At 44.6% G+C, this 20475-nt stretch overlaps 1 protein-coding gene across 2 annotated transcripts in view; it reads left to right on the forward strand.

The window, feature by feature from the left end:
* DIS3L2 (DIS3 like 3'-5' exoribonuclease 2) overlaps positions 1-20475 on the forward strand; it is a 180263-nt gene that overhangs the window by 104786 nt on the left and 55002 nt on the right. For both annotated transcript variants that reach the window (XM_066193441.1, XM_066193442.1), the window contains exons 12-14: positions 1729-1841; positions 8804-8911; positions 12296-12529. In XM_066193441.1, coding sequence (XP_066049538.1) covers positions 1729-1841; positions 8804-8911; positions 12296-12529 — 455 coding nt within the window. The remainder of the gene's footprint in view (positions 1-1728; positions 1842-8803; positions 8912-12295; positions 12530-20475) is intronic.

Consider the following 20475-nt stretch of genomic DNA (forward strand, 5'->3'; position numbering starts at 1 on the left):
TTAAACTTGTTGGTTGAACTGTTGGTCTAAGACTTACTGTCTAAGTAGTTTCAGGCTTGGATGCCTAATCCATGTAGAGCAGCTTTCAAGGCATGTGATAATATCACAACACAGCTGTAGGCAGCTTTCTGAGGTGAACTACTTAATCTGCAGCCTTTGCTCCCAGCTTCCTGACAAGTGGTGGAATTTGTCCCTTGGTGTGCAATGGGATTATTGCCCTCTCTCCCTGCTGCCATCATATTTATTCACTGCAGGCCCTTCCAGTGACTGGAGGTTATGTGGGCACATCTAAACCCCATCTCTCCCGCCTTCCACACGGTGTTTCTGCCGCCTTTGCATCTGTGCTCCGTCGAGCGCACAAAAGCTGCTCAGAAAGCAAGATTACACTTTACGTACTCACAGTGCTGTGCAAACATGGCTTAATGAAGTTAAATTGTTATGAAGTCAGGCAGCTCTGCAGGTTGGGCTGGTACTCATTTCCCTGAGTTCCCAGCTGGGGCACAGTGGGCTGGGTGTCTCCCACTAATAGGAGGCTGAACCTTCTCATGCTTCCTCTTCATCTGTTTCCACTCCTACTCTGCTGAAATTCTGTGCTGGTATCCATCAGAAGGGCACACGGGCACATGTACTGCTTAATGACAACAGCTACAAACCATTTATCCTTCAAAAACGTGACACTTGAGAGAAGGGCTTTGATGATATTCTTTGCAAGGTGTATAAATAAACAGGATTGTCACCAGTGTGGGATCTTATTACTTTGTCTCTTTAAAAAAATTAAGGAAAAGAAAAAATATTTATAGATACCAAGAGGTTAGTGAATTCCTCTAAAGAACCGAGTGTTATAATTAGGAACCCGCTGCACTTAGAACTATTCTACAAATAAGCGCCTCAAATCCAGCCTAGTCCTTCCAGAGAAAACAAAGGTCAATAGGCTGCTTTGAGGATTAGCAAACCAGAATTTCTTGGACCCAGGTACTAATTACTTCCAAAGCTGAGGATGATCACTACTTCCAAATCCAAATTACTGCCAAAACCTCATGATAAACCTCAGTAGTACTCCTCTCTAGCCTAACTTTGACTTAAGATGCTTTTAAACTGGACTCTTAATTAAAGTTCAAAAAGCCAAATCTAAAGGAAAGGCAGGGTAACAGTGGAAATACTCTCCTAGTGGAAAGCTGCACTTCTGCATAGCCTGATCCAAAGTATTTGAAGACTTCTCACATCCCCAGCAGCAAACTGGGGTCAGTTGGTTGCAGCAGGTTGGTGCAGTTCTGAAAACCCAAAAGCATGTGTGACGGACTGCTCCAGACCAGGGATATGGGGTCCTGCATTGCCTGTGTGCTTGTGAGGTGGGATTCCACCTTTCTTTCATGCTGTTGTTTAGCAGCAAAGGGATGAGGACTGGGCTCACCATTACAAGCTCCCATTTGGAAAGATTATCCACATGCTTTTGAAGACCTTTCACATTTCCACCTCTGTACTTGAGGATTCACTTCCATGTGTATTCACTCATATGTTGTAGCCACAGTGGTGGTGAATTTGAGTGTCCTGAAAGACCACGGTTTCCATCCCAGGTGGAAGAAGTGGAAAGAAGTATTGGTTTTGTGATATCTCGGCATAAAGCAAAAAGGTTGCGGTAGCACTGGGGGAGGGGGAGAGGAGTCAAAGTTAAATATGTCAGCAGTTCATTTCTACTTCTAGCCCGCTGACTTCCTTGTCCAATTCCAGGGAACTTGGAAGTGGGAGTCCACATCGCGGATGTGAGCTACTTCGTCCTGGAAGAAACAGCACTGGATAAAGTAGCAAGTGAAAGGGCCACCAGTGTCTATCTGGTGCAGAAGGTAAGGACAGCTTTTCCTTTGTCTGTCTGATGATTGTGCCTTCCATTTACCATAAATTCATTTTCAAGGTTCATTTTCAGGAGCTCACAATCAAAGTCTGGCTGCTATTGCAGGACACCTACAAAAATGAGTAAGTTGATGGAAGCACAAAAGCTGACATAGCTGCTCACTACCTTGGAGCTTATGGAGAGAGGATGGGGTGGAGCTGCAGCTTGTGACCCTCTGTCTGTGGTCAAGGAGTGCCCCATTTGTGCCAGGGCTCACCTGAGCCAAGCCTGACACACCTAAGCTGGCTCCTCTGCTTTGCTCTTGGGGGCTTCAAATTGGCAGATGTGAAGGATTTTGTCTTGCCATTGGTGCAATACTCCAGCTAATCGCTCCCAGAAATGGATTTGTGTCAGAGTAGGGTGTAAAACACCCTAACAAACAAACAAACGAACAAACAAACAAACAAACATCTTGAGGTAAAACAAAAGGTTCACACTCTTACTTTACCTGGATATCCCAAATAATGGAGGAATAGTGTTCCTTGTCATGCAATGAGAAGATGCTTGAAACTATATAAATTTTAGCTTATCAGAATCAAATGTTAAGCTCAAGTTTAAAGTTGACTTCTAAACTCCACAAATGAACAGGTTCAGGTTTAACACTGTTTGAAAGGAAACATCTAGGCTTTGTCTGTGGCTGTCTCATTTTCAGTTGAGTGTGCAGAAACACTTTGTAGCCCATCAGGTAGCACTGGCACTGTGTGTGTAGGGAAGCTGGAAAATTTGGCTGTCAGTCTCCTGTGTAGGCTTGAGGCATCAGTTGCATGAAGAGGAATGTTGAAGCAGTCTCATGGAGTAGGTTAATCTACCTCTCCCCACGCTCCCATTCAGTCACGCTGAAGTCCTTGTCTCCATAGCCCCTTCTGGAATGACAGGACATATTTTCTATAATAAATAAACATATCCTATTTGCTACTTAGGATTAGGAATGATTCTTCCCATCCCTTCCCTTCCTGGATGTTTTCAAGGTTATTATCCAGGGAGGTTTTTGTAATGATGCTTGTTCCAATAACTTCCTGTGTCCTCTCTACACTTTTTGGATGATAAAATGATTCATGTTACGCTACTGGAATCAAAATAATGGTTTGATATCAAGCTGTTTACCTTTAGCAGTGGTTCCATAGCTTTCTTTGGGTAGAAGCAGCAAGGCACAGCTTTGAGGGTCTCAGGGAGTCTGGTGGGTTTCAGCTCCCTGTGGAACCACTGTGACAGCAATGCCGAAGTGTCCCCACTGGGTCAGCGGTAGTGACACCAACAGCACACAGCTGCTCTATGCTGGGACACCCCAGTTCCCTGTGCTTGCTGTTCTCCACAGGTGGGAAGCAATGTGTATCTCATGGAAACAGCAGTTCTGGCACCAGTCGTCCCAATCCTACAGTGTCTCCAGTGATAAGCCTTTGGCTTCTGCAGTGCTCTCCTTCCCCCTCTGATGGATGACTCGATGATGGGAGGTGTGGGCTGGCCTAGGGGGTATGTCACTGGGGGCAGTAAAGCTGGACTCCAGGAGGATGTTGTGACAGTATTTCCAAGTCAAAATACTGTGGTTTGAGGCCATCTGATTATTTTAGTCAAGGGAGAAGGAAGATTTTTATAGAGAAGGGAGACATTTTTCATGAAAATCTAGTTGGATGCAGAAGCTAATTGAATTTTCTTTCAAAGTGTCTTTTCCCCTCAGCACTGCCAGTCCTGTGCAATGCCAGCATAAGTTACCTGCTGTCCCTAATCTTCAATTAATCTTCAACTACCATGGCCCAGCAGTCAGGGTTAGTGTTTTACCCACACTTCTGCCCTGCCAAAAACTCATTTTAAAACAACAAACTAGGTTAGATGATGAAATTTTCAATATTTTAATTGCAAGAGATGAAAAGGAGTGAGGGGATGGGCAGAGGAACGCAGCCAGGCTGTCTGAAACAAGATGGTAGCGTGACTCCTTTAGAAAATATGCTTTCCTTTGATGAAACTGTTTCCTAAGACAGCTGTGATTCTGCGAGAGGTTAGCAGCATGCTAATCCTCCCAAAGAAGTTAAATAAAGCCACATATTTAATTTTCCTGAACCAGAAGGGGAGTTATTGTGTAATTCCTAGTGGTCTATTTAATACAAGTCAAAAGTTTTTGAAATAAGAGTGTATCAGGTTTTAAAAAGCAAGAAAACCTAAACAGTTTCCTCTTTTTTGATACATCTTGCAGTGTTATTTTAGGTGTGAAGCAGCTCGAGTGAGAGTTCAGCCATAAATCCCTATTATATTTTACTGATCCTATTTTACACTGGAGATCAAAGATCCTAACTGTAAGCCTGTCTTCATGTTGAGTCCAAGGACTTCAAGACATTCACTTTTGACACCAGCAGGTTGTCAGGTGTTGATATTTTGATGTTTTCAGGCTGAGTAACAAAGAGTTGCTTGATATTCTGAATTAATGGAAGTGTTGATACAACTTCTGAGGAGCAGTCTTGACTCATAAGCAAATTGCCTATTTCCTTTGAGTGTCTTTTAGTGTACCAGCAAGAGATTTGCTGAGCCCACTCTTGTTGGACTTCAGTGTCCACCTACCAGCTCTAGTGGAAAGTCTTGGTTAATGCAATCCCTCCCCATTGGATTGACTGTGGGAGAAGGATCACCTTGGGAGTCGGTGGTGATCATAACCAACCTGAACCAAGAATGAAGGGGCAGTCAAAGTGGGATACCAGCAGAATGAAGTTGTTTGAAGGGAGCAAAACTTCTCATGTAACTTTGTGAAGATATGGGCTTATGCTTGATCAGGGTTTGTTCCTTTTTCCCTTTGGTTGGCTGACCAGTCTTCCCCTTCTGTTCCTTGAAAAGCTGCTACAATGAGTCCATTGATCTGAGCTGCTCTGGGCTAACCTGCTCTGAACCTGGCCAGAGTTCAGTCCTGGCTGCAGCAGATGTTTCTGATTTTTTAGGGAACTAGAAGTTTTGTCATCCCAGCATGCATGTGCCCTCTCCCACTCCACAGCTCCCTAGGAATAAGTCTGAGACTGGAAACTCACATTTGGTTTCTGGAAGCACTTTATTGGTTGAAGAGGCAAAACAAAACAAACCCCACGGCTCTCACAAGCAGGGATTTAGATCTTCCCATGCAGAGGAGCCAGCTGCTAAGCAGTGTGACCAGCCATGGTCACAGGTCCATCTGTTTTATGATGCCAGCATGATGGTGTGTAGGACACTCCAGCCCAGGAGTGCCCTCTCTCACTTTGGTTTTTCCAGTGGTGTCATTGCTTTGGCTTTCTGGGATGTGTGGCTGCCTGCAGGGAGAACCAGTAGCATGGAGCAGGCTGTCAGGCAGTGCTGGACAACTGAGTCTTGAGGGTAGTGCTCAAGATTTTGCAGTTAGGACTTGGAAATAGGGAGAGAGAAATCCTCTGACTGTGGTTTGAGTTGAAATGCAGATCCACAGCTGCCAGCATTACAGATATCAGCCTTTCACTCAAAGAAGTGCCCATTCCAGTATCTTTTGGGCACTGCTAGGCTTGTGGGGAGAGATGATGTCTTTTATTAGCCTGACTGATAGAGGGGGTTTAAAACCAGACAAGCTCTCACCACCCAAGCCCTGTTTTTTGACACATTCATTAGAAAGGATTTCCTGGGGGGGTGTAGCTGCTTTTTTACATTGTAAAATTTTTTTGCCTAGCCCTGCTGGGGCCTCTCCCACTGCATTTCTAGATCTAGCTACATTTATAAACCCCTTATTCCAGGTTTATGACCCCTGTATAAGCCCAGGTGACTTTATTGCCATCTGCAGTAAAATCAAGCTGAATGATGTGGTCCCCAACATAGGCACATCCGTAGCAATTTGCCAAGGAAACCACTTCCCAGTGGAGGTGCTATCCCTCGGCAGCGTTTCAGCTCGCTGGATTCCTGCGTGCCCTGGCACTCCACAGGACAGCTGGCAGACACTGCTGGCTCTTGGCAGACAGTCACAGGAAGGGCAAAGCATTTAAAAGGTACTGGGCAACCTCTGGATTATTCAAGGCAATTCTACACAACTCTGATATTTTGCAAATCTGGGCATTAAAGATGTGCTTAGGGAAATCTCCTCTCATCCCATGTCTCTGTCAGAAAGAGATGGAGATAATCCTGTTGCCGGAGTTCCTCTGGGCTGCCCCTGGCATCACTGCTGGAACATCTCGCTCTCTGAGTGTGACACAATTGTGACATCTTTGTATGTTAAATGCTGGGCTTGCAATTACTAGGAATCCTTTCAGGCTGTGACCGTATCGTGTTAAGGAAAAAGGAAATGTGTATTTATAGCTTAAACTTCTGTGCCTTGTGACAGTTGGTTTATTCTCCATGCAGAGGGTGAAGAGGAATCGTGATGTTAAAGCAGGAGGCAGTCAGCCAAGACTATTGTAGTGTTGGAAACAGGTTTCTTTTAATTCAGTAAGGCAGAATAAATTGAAATACCTTCAGTGCAAGGTCATGTCATGTTATGTATGTGTTTGCTGAGCCCAGGAAAAGGTTGATTGCATTCTTACGTTCCCATGAGACTTCCTTCGTGGCTTAGGTTAAGTTACTTCACCTAAAGTTTCTTTCCTGTAAAACAAAGGTAACACAGGCTGATTCTTCCCTAAACAGTAGATTTGTTACAGCTAATTGCTTGCTGTGTGTTTAGTGCTGTAATTATGATCTGAGTTAAAGCTTTGCTTGTGTTTCACATCATTGAAAGCCCTTCCATTGAATTACAGCCTCTTGAATCGGATATTAATCCTGCTCAAGTACACTTAAAGCAAGCATGGGCCTTCATGTTCATGGAGGCATTTTTCTAGCAAACTGGTATTGCTCCAGGAGATGTGAAGGGAAAGAGGATGTGCAAAGGCACACAAATATTCAGTAAGCACAGACCATTATCAGATTATCAGAGTTGGGGAGAGAGAGAAAAGCAGCTTTTAATTCAGGTGGGAAAGGGCATGGGAGCTTTTATTAAATTACTAGCACTTAGTTCACTGTGACCTGACCTTCGGGATCTTGAGGTAGTCATGGGTGATCTTAGCCAGGCAGGGATTTCCGAGAGTCTATAAAGCTATTTTCTCTCTTTTCTGATATGGGTTGGCATCACTTACACTAAATTTGTGCCCCTGCGGCGCGGGTCCTTTCAGGCAGCATGGCCAAGCTCACGTACTGTGTCAGTGAGTTATAAATGTAGCAGTATTGTTAACATTCTGTTCGCAACTGGAATAACAGAGTTGGCGGCCTTTGTGTTGCGGGAAACAGCTTATCATAAGCTGTGCCCTTGTGACCTTCCAGGCGAACCAGGGCTGCTGATTCATGGAGTGGCTCCCTGACAGCCCCAGACCATACAGTTAACCTTTTGGCACTAGTGTGCACTGCAGTTAGAAGGGATTTATAGCCATAAAAAAACCACAAATGTGATTAAATATTTTGAGTCTTTCCTTCAAAGCAAAAGGTGTAAAGGTAAAGTGTGTGCACTTGAGGAGAAAATGGGCACCTGAGACTGTTTTTCCATACTGTTTTGAAGAACAGTGGTTCTCTTGCCTCCAGGTAAAGAAAAAAAAAAAAAGATATCTCTGAAATCACTAAATAGGTGTCAGTTTGGAAGAGCTGGATTTGTGTGCCAGTCAGCTTCCTGCTGGTCCTATATTTACGGGCTGGCACACAGAGCAGTCAAAACGGAAACTAAATTAAATAGCTAAATTACTTTATGGCACACATGTAGAGCATTTCTCTCTGTTTTTCTGAAAAGCACCATTCCATGTTGCCACTCAAAATAAACTAGAGGAATAATGTGGTGGTTCTTTGAGGGCAGTTATTGCTTCTTCACAAAGGTAAACAATGAGAAGGGAAGTCAGAAGTGAAACTCAAATAATGAGTTTTGCTTCATTAAGCAGCTGCTAAAGATTATCTTTAATACAGACTTCACTTAGGAAATAACTCAGGGATGGTGAAAACACTTGGAGCTACTCAGGTTTGCTCTAGCATGAATATGCTCAAAAGCTTTAGCTTTGTTGGTGTAGTCAGGTGAGTAATTTGTGACTTGGTAATTCAATGTTCAGCAGTAGAAATATTGATTAGTTGTAAGGAATTAGGACATGGGTTAAAAAAATCCTGCCAGAAATTTATGTTGGCTGACATTTTTTTTCAAATTTTGAGTATAATGAAGTAATTGTTGTCCATTTGCAAACAGCATGATCAGTAGTCATAAAAACAGGTACTTTTGTTTATCTCATGTGCATCCTGTCGGTGCTGTAAAGCATGGTTCAATCTTCATTGAAGCCAGGCATAGCTCCTGTGTTGCATGGGAGAACTTTCATTTATGCTTTGCAGAGAACAGACTTGCATTTACTTCTTGGTTACATGGTATTCAGTGGGAAAGCAAGAAATGCAGTTCCCAAATACAACCCCTTCATCTCCTGACTGCCAGGACCACGTTTCTTCAACATTAAATTTCCTGATGTGCCCAGCCTTCCTCATTCTTCTCAGTGCCAAAGCGGCAGTGGGAAAGAAGTGGAAAACAGAGCAAACTTTGTGACCTTAAAAGTTGCAGTGTAAGTGCTTGCATAACCAACGATGCAGATTACTCCAGAATGCTTACTCTGTTCTTCAGAGGGGAGCACTGGGAATGATTTCCAGATTGGAGACTTTACAACTGCCTCTGGTCTCATTGAGGGATGGGGCTGATGTGGATGTTGGTGGCCTTAGCCATGTCTGAAGTCCTCTCATTTCAGAGGATTTGGTTTGCTTCCTCATTCCATGCCAACATGCTGTCTGCCATGTGATACAGCTCTGACATGGCTGATGCATCCCAGAGCTGTGACGTGGCCACTCCTGCCACAGGGAACATGATGCTGACAGTTTAACACAATTTCTCTTTAACAGCTGGTCAGGGAAGCTTGTCCACACTAAAAGCTTGTGTCTCACCAAGGCTCTCTCCTCTTCCAGGTGATCCCAATGCTTCCCAGGCTGCTCTGTGAGGAGCTCTGCAGCCTCAATCCCATGCGAGACAGACTGACATTCTCTGTGATTTGGAAGTTGACTCCGGAAGGCAAGGTACCTCAGGCAGCAGGCAGTCATCCTGCTAATCAGTCCTCCCTCAGTGGCCAGCCCCTACTCTTGCAGTGGTAAAAATGTCATCCCTTAACACTCAGGTGTATAGCAAAGGTGAACAGTACTGGAGGATGTAGGACTGTCCCTGTGTCTTGTCTTGCTGATAACATACTGTGAAATTTCTAGCTCTCAACATGGTTGGGAAAGGATGAATATTTGTATGAATCTCAAGAATGGAGAATGTCCTACTCCTTGCCAGGTCACCCAACCATTTAATATCTTACTTCCAGCAGCAATTCAAGCTAACGCTTTGGGTGGGATGAGATGTGCCCCTGACTCCAGCCCTCCCTCGTGCTCGTGGGCAGTTGTGCAGTATGCAGTGGCAGTATGCCTCTGTGGCCTCTCTGGTAAACAGACTATTTAATTCCTCTTCAGAGCTGCAAATTACATCAATCCAAATAAAGATGATAGCCCTTCAGCAAAGGCATGGCTCCATCCTCTGCATGTGTTATTTCCAGGGAGCAATTGTGGAACAAATGTCTTTTGGTGCTCTGAGCTACCTTCAGCTGCCTGCCACCGCTCCCCGTATCTTCATTTCTCTCCCTGTTCCTCTCTTACACTCTTTGTTGCCCTAAAATCTCCTCTTTGGTGATCACAGGGTCCCCTTACTAATCAAGGTGGGCTCAAGACTGGCAGTACCAGAACACTCTGTAGTCTATGCACTTCTTGTACTCTAGACTTTTTTGTAACCATTGTAGTACTCATATAGAGCTTTCTGTAGACAGTATTTCTTGTGCCAATTTGGTAATTTTTCACAAAGATTCACCTCCTTATTATTGTCCCAGCTGCTCTAAAGGATGCTGAATCTATCTTTGTGCTTTAGAAAAGTACAGTTGCAGTTCTGAATCTGTATATCTGCAGTGAGTCCCTACTCTGGGACTGAGGTTGTATTTGTCTGCTGTGAAGTGTTCCCTTTCCTATAGCAACAGTGTGATTGCTCATGAGGCCTTCTAAGAGCAGCTACTAGGCAGACCTTTTTATTGACTCTGAGCTGCCTTTGAACAGCTAAAAGTCAAGCCTTAATTAAAATAAGCCTTTAATTACATATTGTCTCTTGTCCCATGCAATATATCCGTTGTGTTTCAAACAGTGCTCAGTCCAACCCTGTCTGACCAGTGAGAAAAAAGAGGAGCTGTAGCATTCAGTTCAGAGAGCAGACCTCTGGAACGGACTGGGCCATGGCCGTGCTGGCCCTGGGAGAGCAGACTGCCTGTGGCCATCTCAGCAAACTGGTTTCTCCTACACGGCCTTTCAGGGTTACAGTCTTACTCGAGGTCACTTGATGTGGATGTCAGGTGAAGGTTGGAGAAGAATTTATTCTTTCCTAGAGGAAAAGTGGTTTTAGGGCTTTTGCCCAGGAGGGCATTCTTCTAAAAGCTGGTATTTCTAGGTGTTACTATACCTGTATCTCAGTGCAAACAGGATCACATGCTCCCCCACACTCAGCTGGGTGAAAGGGAGATGAGGCAAAGCCCCGAACACAGGCCTTGTACCTCAGCTGTTGGTGGAGAGCTCTGAGAACACTGACAGTGAGGACAGGATGTTACTCAGGACTACAGGTTTTTCTCAAAAGCAGGCAGAACTGGGGAAGCCTTATCATAACTTTAGAAATCCTTTAGATGCTGGTGCTCTGTGTGGACTCTGGGTGCACCAGGTTTGCTGTGGTGGGGGAGACCTTGCAGACTGATCTTGTGGGCTACTCATTGTAATCTCCAAGTCCCAGCTCAAAAGCCCCAAATATTGCTCTTCCACTGTGCCTTGCCCATCCCTCAGCCATGGTGCATGGGCCAGCCCATGGGAGTTTGGCCATTCCTTTGATGGAGTTTCCAAGGCAGGGGGCTACTGACCTACTGGACATGCATCCCCCATCACCACAAGAAGCTGAACCACATCAAACAGATGCAGCAGAACATGGAGCAGGTGCTGCCAGCACTGTCACAGCATCTCTGTCCAGCTCTGTGGCTTCCTCTTCCTTTCTTTCTCCACAGCATAGAGGAAGAGACACACAGAGAATAACCATGAGCTGATGGTCAGAGCACTTAACATTGCAAGATGCTACTTGCTGCATCTCTGCTATTAAAGAACTTTTAAATTAGAAATAAACTTAAAAGCCCTGTGACTTTCAGAGCTCTGGGTTGCTGCGTTACACAGCACATACGTTGTGTGATGCATTAGCGAGGGAGGCAGCAAAGGGATTTTGGGAATCAGTCCCTTCCTATTAAGAAGAAGGTTTGTCTCTGGAGCAGTGTCCTTGATGAGGCTGTCACAGAGAGCTCGCTCTTCTCCCTGGACACTGTCACTTGCAGAGTTTACCTTGTCCTGTTGGGCTGATGAAGGGATAAAGGTCGCAATGACAACTAAGGCAGAATTACAATTCTCCAATCATTCTCTGAGCACTTGTGCTTTGAATGATTTATCACAAACTGCATCTCTCTCCAGAGCCCTCGTGCCAATGCTCTTGACTTTTGTGAAGAGCTTTCTGCCCATGTCCCTTAGTGTTTTGTCACTGCCTTGATGAGCTCTTGGGTTCTCTCATATATCTCAACTGAAAATAGGTTTTTCTGTCTGCTTTAGGAAATTATTCTGAATTCCTACTTCTACGCTGGTATTCTTTTAGGGAGTGTAAAATGGGAGTGACTTCTGGTTTAAAATAAAATAATTTTATAAGCAATTTATTGAATATTTTCCTCTCATTCCAAAGTAGTTTGGAAGCCCAGAAAGGTTTCTGGCTTGAGTTTGGACCTAGAGCCATGGACATGATCAGAGATCCAAGGGGTCAGTGACTGTCCATCTCTCCTCCAGACCCACCGAAGTCCTACTCAGGCACTTTGACAAGTGCTAGTCAGGTGTTGGGGTTCCTACAGTACTCCTGAAAACAGTATTGTAAGGCCAGCCCCTCACGCTCTGGTGGCCACACTTTAAGTCATTCTGCTGTGTTTTAGGCAGGAGAACTTCTCTGGCATGTGTGTATCTGTTGTCACTTCTACACCTGGTAACCTGCAAGTCAGCAGACTGGTTTCAACTCCCAGATGGTCTGGAGTTCTTAACATCTCTGAAGGAGGGAAGTCAGGTAGAGGAGGGAGATCCAAGCACTCTCCTATGTATATGCACAATATGTTGTTATCTGTTACTTGCATATACACGTTACTAGATGCTAGAGAATCTGTATGGGCAAAAGGCCTGAAGGTCTCAGTAGGACAAGGACTCAAAGATTACAGGTAGTGGGGAAGTCTGGTGTCATCCCTCCCCGTGTTTGTACAACTTCCCAAGCTTTTGTGCAGCAGAAGAATAAGTCCTCAGATCAATTTACACTTTGCAATTTTGCAGATCCTGGACGAGTGGTTTGGGCGGACGGTCATCTGCTCCTGTGTGAAGCTCAGCTATGACCATGCACAGAGCATGATTGACAGCCCTGGGAAGGTGTTGTCACCTGAAGAGCTCCCCCCTGTCTCACCCCAGCACTCGATAGCCGAGATCCAGGAGGCTGTGCTGAACCTGCATCGAGTTGCGCAGCGCCTGCGCAAGCAGCGCTTCACCGAGGGTGCCCTGCACTTGGACCAGGTGAGTAAGTCCAGCCCCTTCAGGCTTCACCAAAGCAATCTCACCTTGCACTCTCTAAGAATTTCCTGACCAGTCTTAAAACTTGAAGGGTAAAATCAAGGCTGGAATAGAAAGGCAGGTTTGAGTGCCAATGTCTTCTTAAGAGCAGCATCAAATTATGTACTATAAGTACTAAGTAGAATGAAAAGAAAAAAATGCCTGTTTTTTAAGGAGTGATCCATTTTCCAACATTTTTCAAAATCCTAAAACCCTGTTGGACTGGATAAGTAATTCATACAGTGAAACAAATCATGACAGTGCAATTCAGATATTAGTGCACATTTCAGTGGGAAAGGCTCATCCTCCACATTTCTTTCTGTGCTTGCAATATTCTTGTTTTCCACAGCTTTCGTAGCAGTTCTCTGTGCTGGGAAAATGGCTAAATGTTATCTAAGCTAATACTTGTAAGTGTTGGGTGTGTTTCAGAGGAAAAAATGTTAGTGAGGAGGTTTTCTGTCTGGGGTGATTTAAATAATCTTGTATCAGTTAGTGGTATGTGTCATTTCTGTTTTATGAAGAGATTTAGTTATTTTAGGCTATCACAGCAAAAAATTCTTTTGCATGATGTTCGGCTACTCTAAGGTGGCTTCTGGTAGTTCTTGTGGAAAGAAGGTTCCAGTAATTTGTAGAACCCAGTGGTCTTCCTGAGCAGGAGACAAAATAATCTCTTAATATAAGGAAGCTCTATTGTTTCATTTTGCAAAATGAGTGTGAGTCAACATAAGGATATTGCTGAGAAAGGAGCTAGGAGTGGTGTCAACAGGGCTATTGTATGTATGACATATGTTGTAACCCTTCCATTTTAGTCAGCATTATAGTGTTGTCTCCAGTTGCAGGAAAGTGTAATTTTAGAGAAATCATTGCAGAGCAACAGGAGCAAGAAGTGTCCATAATCTGTGACCTTCCCCAGCAAAGCACGCAGCTTATTCTGGTGAAGCTGCTGTGAAGAGGAGGCAGTGTGCTTTCCCCCATGTTTAAGATGGACAGAATGACAAATTTGTATCTTGAGTTTCAGCAGAGGAGTTTTTATTTTAGGATGCACCTTCTGCTGTAGGCAGTGTGGTGTCTGAGGCTATCTTGCCTACATCTATTGTAGGAGGTCTCAGAGGACTGGTTCAGCACACGTGAGTGAGCCTGGAGCAAGGACATTTGCTTAAGGTCCCCCTAAATTAATTCTAAAATTATATTAAAATAATTTTTGGAAATCCAACTTCCACGGGAAGTTTTCCTAAACTTCTCCTGGAGCAGAGACGTCTTTCTTTGCGGTTTAGCATACAATGGCTAATAAACTGGGCCTTTATTCCCAAGCACATCCTGAATGCTAGAGAAACATAAAAACCACAGCTTTTGCATGAGATTAGCTGCCTGGGAAGCCTTGGAGGTATCTGGCTTGGAAAAAGAGTCCATGGTGGCTGGGAACTGTGGCCCAGAAAGGTCACCAGCTGCCTTCCACAAGTCACTGTTACGGTGTAGTGCTGAATGCTCACTGTGTGCCCCTGAGCTGAGTTACCTGTTTTCAAACTAACCTCAGGAGAAATATGTTTTAAACCAGCCGTGACATTTTCAATGGGAGGATTTGGCCAGGGAAGCATCCTGTTCCAGTGATAGCCCATAAAAGATTAGCTGTGTTTTGTTTTGCTCTGTGTTCCTACAGAGGAGCCATTAAAGAGAACATATTGGAGCATCATTTGTGAGTTTGGGATTAAAAGCCACAGCTAAGGGCACCAGAGGTAGTTGATTGCTGCTCAGCCTAGTTCCCAGCCATCATGATAAACTGAGTTATATCTCACAAGTGGCACTTTACACTGTGCAGAATCTCTCTCCCTTGGCAAGAATGTCAAAGTAACAGTCTTTGAGAAGGAAGCGTATTTTAGATCAAGGGACACTTTCACCACACTTAGTCAAGTACTGCCCTGATAGCTTTATTTTGATAAACTACACCCTCCCCAGCCCATGGAGAAAGTGTTTGCTCTAAGGCCTGAGTATGAAGAGTGTGTGAGGGACAGGTTTGTGGACATGGCCAGTGGCATGTGGCAGGACAAAGCAATCTGTGTCTTTTAATAGAAGTGGACAAATTCCTCTACTTTTGCTTCCCCAGTTCCCTGAGTTCCCATGGGCCCAGTAGTGTGCCATGTCCCACTTCCAGCCCCAAGTGAGTGAGCAAGGGTGGGTCCAAATGGGAAACACACCTTTCTAATCACTGGACCTCTCACTGATTTCCTGTTGAGTAATGTAAATCCTGAACAATGGAAGACAAACTCCAGCAGGAAGCTTGGGGCAGTGAATTATCGGATTCCAAATAAATATATGAGTGAAGGAAATTATCATCTCACAGTCTTAAGGGAGGGGATGGTTGGGCATAGATGACTCCTGTGCTTTTTTTCCCAAGGAATGTGAGCCCTCTTCCTATACATTGTGTTATGTTTGAGAGTTCTGCCATGGGGTAACTCCTCATTGGACAGTGACAACTTTTTTTGCTTACTTCCACCCTGCCATTTTTCAGCATGAAGTGTTCCTGTGCTTCCTGCTGTTATTAAGAATATCCTGGATGAAAGAATCTCCCATCCTCCTTTGCCACTGGCTGTGGTGGCCTTGGGCTGGTGCTCTCCCTGTCTGCCTCAGTTTTCTCTTTGGAATGATACTGATCTATCCCATAGTATCCGTGTAGTTTAGGATTTATTCCCCAAAACTAAGAACATTTCTGCGATGAAGCCTTTCATGGGCATATCTTTATAACAGCAGAAATATTGGCTGGCCAGGGAGCTCCTTGGACCCTGACACAGGCTTCTGTAGGATGCAGCAGTGTCAGGCTGGTCCTGCTGGAGTGGGAAGAATGTTTTCTCTTTGAATGTCACTGCTGAACTTCTGTGACCTAATGTGAGAGTGGCAATCTGCTTGCCCGAAGTTTTATCTTTTAGCAGCAATTTTAGAAGCAGGGATCTCCACAGTTCAATGGATGAAGACCATATATATATATATTTCAATAACTTAGGAATTACATATCTGGGTCACACAGAAGACCATGAGACATTACAGAGATAGTACACAGTCTGGAAAGCTTGGGATCTGTGGGCTCAGTGTCAGTGTATGTGTGTCTCTTGGGGCTGTGTAATTTTGAATTCCTACTTTAGTTTAATCCTGGCCATGACTTTAACCTACATACCTGTGATCCACCCTTTCCCCCCACTTCCCAGTTCCTTTCATGCCTCTGCAGAGATCTGGGAATCCTGCTGGGATTGCAGGGAATCCTGCTGCATTGGACCTTGGGTCTGAGGACCTTGTTTGCAACCAGAGTCGCATATCTGTCATTCCGTGGGGATCCAGCTGTCCCTTTAGGCCCCTTCTGGGGCTTTTTCCTTAGAATATGGTTTCCTGTGCTGCCTGCCAGCTTCCTAGTTCCAAAAAGCAGCTGAGCTGAGTTTTAAAGGTTTAAAGACTTTGCACCTTCAACAGCTAAGAAGCTTATGAAACTTTGTCCACACAGACAGAGATTAATGTATTTCTTTTCCTTCTCATTCAGAGCTGCAGCTTTTAGGTGCAAAGGCAAGAAATCTTGTATGTGACTAAGAAAAAATGTTCAGGTATTTACAAGATTGTCTTTCCCCCCCCCCCAACACCTCCTTCCTGCACAGGACCATGAAATGCCACCCCTGTGCTGTCCTCTTACAGCTCCTGGTGTACCCAGTCTATAAATTGGAGCAGGGATCTGACCTGGTTTAAAAAGCAAAGTGAGCACAACCCACAACTTTCCCTTTTTTTTTCCTGGCCAGGTTACTTTGAAGCTGGATCACTTCCCCAGCCCACAGCTTTTAGAAACACTAGCCAGAGAATCAGATAGAAACTTGCTTTCAACAAAAACCATCAAGTTTGCAGAAAAGCTCCTTAGCTCCAGCCTGCCTAGAGGAGACGTGCTGATAAATGGTTCTCTTTTGGCCTCAGCAGTTTAGAAATGAATCACGAGGACAGATGCCTACGGGAAGACAGGTTAAAAAGGATTTCTGTGCCTTTTTAAAATGAGAATACCCCGGGATGCTGATCTGTCTCTATGACAACTGTCTGTGAGCTGAGCATTCCCTTTTGTTGCGCCGGTGATTCTACCTTTACCGGCACACTTATGCCTGGGTGCTCAAAACGTCAGCATTGACCAAAGTTCCTTGTGAGAACAACCCAAAGTGCATTTGCATTGTACCAGTTAGTGGCACTGAATTGTTTGCTGGAATAGCTTATCTCCTTGTTTTCTGCAAAACAGATGTTCAGCTTTGCAGGTGTGTGGGAAAAGAGAAGGAAGAAAAGGACAAAAAGATGACAAAGATGAGAGTGTTACACAAATTTGAGTGTTGAATTGGTAGTGAAATGGTCTTGCTGCGTCTTGCTCTCAGCTTGTATATGATGCCATTGTCTTATCATGTGAGCAAGGGTTGCTGTTCCCTGTGGGTCTGTATTGTTGTGAGTAACTTAAAGGTAGGAAAAATTGTATTGTTGTAGCTCTGGAGCACACTGGAGACCTATGGTCTTGTCCCGTGGCTGCTGGGGATAAGAGCATCAGTGATCTTTGAGATTAGCTTTGTTTATTTAAGACTGGTGGTACTGCTAAAGTAAGAGAGCATTTAATAGAGCTTCAGAAAATATAGGGAAACAAGCACAAAGGTCTTGAAGACCAAGATGTGTGCAGAATGCCAGCTCCAAACCACTCAGGTATATGACATACGGGATTTAGTAGCCAGCTCTGTATAGTTTTTGAAGCCCTCAGAACCTAGTCTGCTTACTTGATGCAAATGGCTTTGAGAAGTTGACTCAAGCCACTCACACATGGAAAGCGAGGAGGTGGAAGGGCACTGCATGTGCAGGATGTGACACTCTATGTTGGGAAATTTTGTTTTTGGTTGTAGCTAATAGGATAGGATTAAAACATTTATTTTTAGACAGTTGTCCTTGCTAATGCTGTTTAATTGTAAATCTCAAGAACCACAAATTAATTACTCTCATTATTAAAATTTTCCAATACGAACAACTGCTGGAAATAATGATGGGAAATTGTTTTGTCATATTTCCTGCCTCATATCTGTATAGTAAGCATTCAGGTCTTTTATTCTTGCTTTGTGAAAGTAATGAATATTTCAACCCTGCTTAAACATCATTGTGTGCAAAATACAGTTAATTAGTGTATAAATGGAAGACTTAGGATTGGAAGAAGTGTTTAGATAGGACAGAAAAGGGCTATGATGTTGCACAGATGTCAGTCTGAGGTTTTTCCTTTAATAGCATGTTGTGAATTTATGTCTTAAAATGCTGTTGAAACAGAAAGGTTCATCCTGGCTTGACTACTCCCTGGAGTGATCCTTAGGTTTTCTGTCCAAGGCTGCTCTATATGCTACCCCTGCACACTGAGTGCATGGGCTATTCAAGGAGGAAATGGCTTTGCTCCAGCCCCTGACTGGAGCAGGGGCTGCATCTCATGTCAGTCTCAAAACGAAAGTTGTGGTGCTCATTGCATGGCATGTGGTGTTGGTAGCAAATTCATCCTGGATTTGGTTCCATCAGGGTAAGCTGAGGCTGGGCACTTGGCTTTGGCACAAGAGAAAATCCAAAAGGCCCATCTAAAAAAGCCTGAAAGCTGCTCTGATACCTCCCTAAAGAGGCTGTTACAGCAACAGTGCATGAACATGACAGCAGAGGCAGGGTGGGCAGTATGTATGGGGCTGTGAGATAAATGGAGACTCAGACTGACAAGGAGCTTTCACTATTCACTTCCTATCACAATTCCACCATTGTCTGCTCCTTCTCTTTGATGTCTGGTTAAAGAGACATCACTGAAACCCAGAATGGGGACAGCAGGTGCTAAACGATCATTATGGATAGTTGCTTTAACTGTGTGATACATAAGGCAGCTGGGGGAATGTTGGATGTACTTGGAGATTAATTTCCTTTGGGGATTTTATGTCTTTTGCATAGTCCCAGTTAATACATCAAAACGAGCATCTGAGGCCACAGCTTCCTTCCTGGGGAATGCTGCTCTTCCCTGCAGTAGTACCCAAAATGCATGTGCAAAGGTGTGTCAGAAAAGTAGGGAGGATTTTCAGCATGTCTTCCCTACAATACCACAGAGGAACATGGTGTTTGGCAGGAAAATATGAGATGTCACCACTGTGGTCAGGAGCAGCTATGGCTTAGGTCGGGAAGTTTGCATGCACACACCGAGGATCCAGATGGGATGGAGGTGTGATGGGATCATGTTATAGAGGGGGTGTGTGTTACCTGAGCACCTCTCTGCTTGCATGGAGACGTTTGCATTGCCAGGAGGTTTTAAAATAATTTGATTAAATTAGGTTTTTGAGTGGAAAGCTCTCCGAGTCTAGGCTTTTGCCCTGGGATTTTAATGAAATCTTCCCAGGGGTGTGAGTAGGATTGATGTCCTCGCACACGTCCCGCCGTTCCACGATCGTTCTTTTAGAGCCCAGCAGCTGTGTCCCAGCAGGAGCAGGTGGTGAAGTGGTCGAGCTGGCTCCAGCAGGAGGGGAGAGTCGGACGCTGGAGCACAGGGCTCGGCTGTGGAGCATTGTGCTGGGAGCCACTGCAGCCAGATGTCTGGGCAAACACAGCCAAGAAGGAGCTCCCCACACAGTGGTGCTCTGGCATTAATTTACCATCAGCAATGCAAGAGTAGGTTATGACTTTGTTCTTCCTAGAGAATGTATTCCAGCCACTAGCTCAGACCTCTGGTGATGTACGAGTGGTTTTCTTCTAAACAAACACAGCTTAACCCTTGAGTTTTATTAAATCTATCACAGATGTGCAAGCTGAGAAACTTCTCTGTAAAAAACAGGTCTTTTGCTTTAATTTCGAGATGCTGTGTGACACAGCAGAAGTGTTAGTTGTTCTTTCACCTGCTAGCCTCAGATCAAGTATCAGAGGAGAGGCTGGCTCCATCCTTCCAGACCATGGGAATGGTACGAAGAAGTGAGGCAGTTGCCCAAGCTCACATGGTGTGTTGGTGGCAGAGCTGGCAGGACTTTATCTGATTCCCCTGCCAAATCCAGTGCCTTGGGCCAATGCTGACCATTCTCTTCATCTCATGTTTATTACTGACAGCTATTGAATAAGAACTGGTGCTTCTTTGTTTCTGCTGTGTATTGCTGGCCCAGTTAAGGACAGGAGTTTTTTATCCTTGTTCCCCAGCAGATATGTCTCACAATTCAGAGCAGAGAAACAAGGAGAGCTGAACTGTGGCCAGCACATCTCTGCAGTACAGAAGCAATTGGTGTGTTTCACAAGTAGCCTCTCTCTCCATTCTTTTCAGTTCTTGGGCTTTGCCTATGTGTGCCAGGACCGAGCCAGTGGGCTGCTGTCCCGTGGAAGTCCCTCCTGCTTGCCTGGGACAGAGTTGCAGTGGGCAGTACATCATTAGACCTTCTAAATTGCTTGGCTTTTTCTGTTGATTGAATCCAGTTGGTGATCAACCATTGTAGGAGGGGGATGGGCTGGCAATCATTCCCTGCTGACCTGCAAGCAAGGTTGAAGGTATTTTGCAAGCACTCCAAATTCACACGTGAAGTACACATTTCTTGGTTCCGTGGATTAGCTGCTTACAGATGGATCTTGCCCGTGCCTTGTGATAGACAGCCTGGTGTCATCTGCTCTCAGGGACCTCAGACAGTGCCAAATAGCATGTCTAGGGGAAATAAGAGGGCATCTGTGTTGGCTCAGTGTGGTGGAATGTGTCCCAAACGTGATGCTGGTAGCTCAGGTGAACAGAGGATTCAATGCTTGATCCAGCTGAGCAAGCTGCTCACTGGTATTTTTGATGTTGATAGGGAGAGTAGTGGCTTCTGCTGGCTATATTGAAAAAGATTCAGGGTGGAAAAACTGATTCTTAATGAAGCAGAAAGAAACTGATTCTTCAGTGATAG

Source organism: Chamaea fasciata, unplaced genomic scaffold (assembly GCF_029207755.1).
Source record: "Chamaea fasciata isolate MVZ Bird 193981 ecotype frontalis unplaced genomic scaffold, bChaFas1.0.hap1 SCAF_11, whole genome shotgun sequence".
Lineage (NCBI taxonomy): Eukaryota > Metazoa > Chordata > Aves > Passeriformes > Sylviidae > Chamaea > Chamaea fasciata.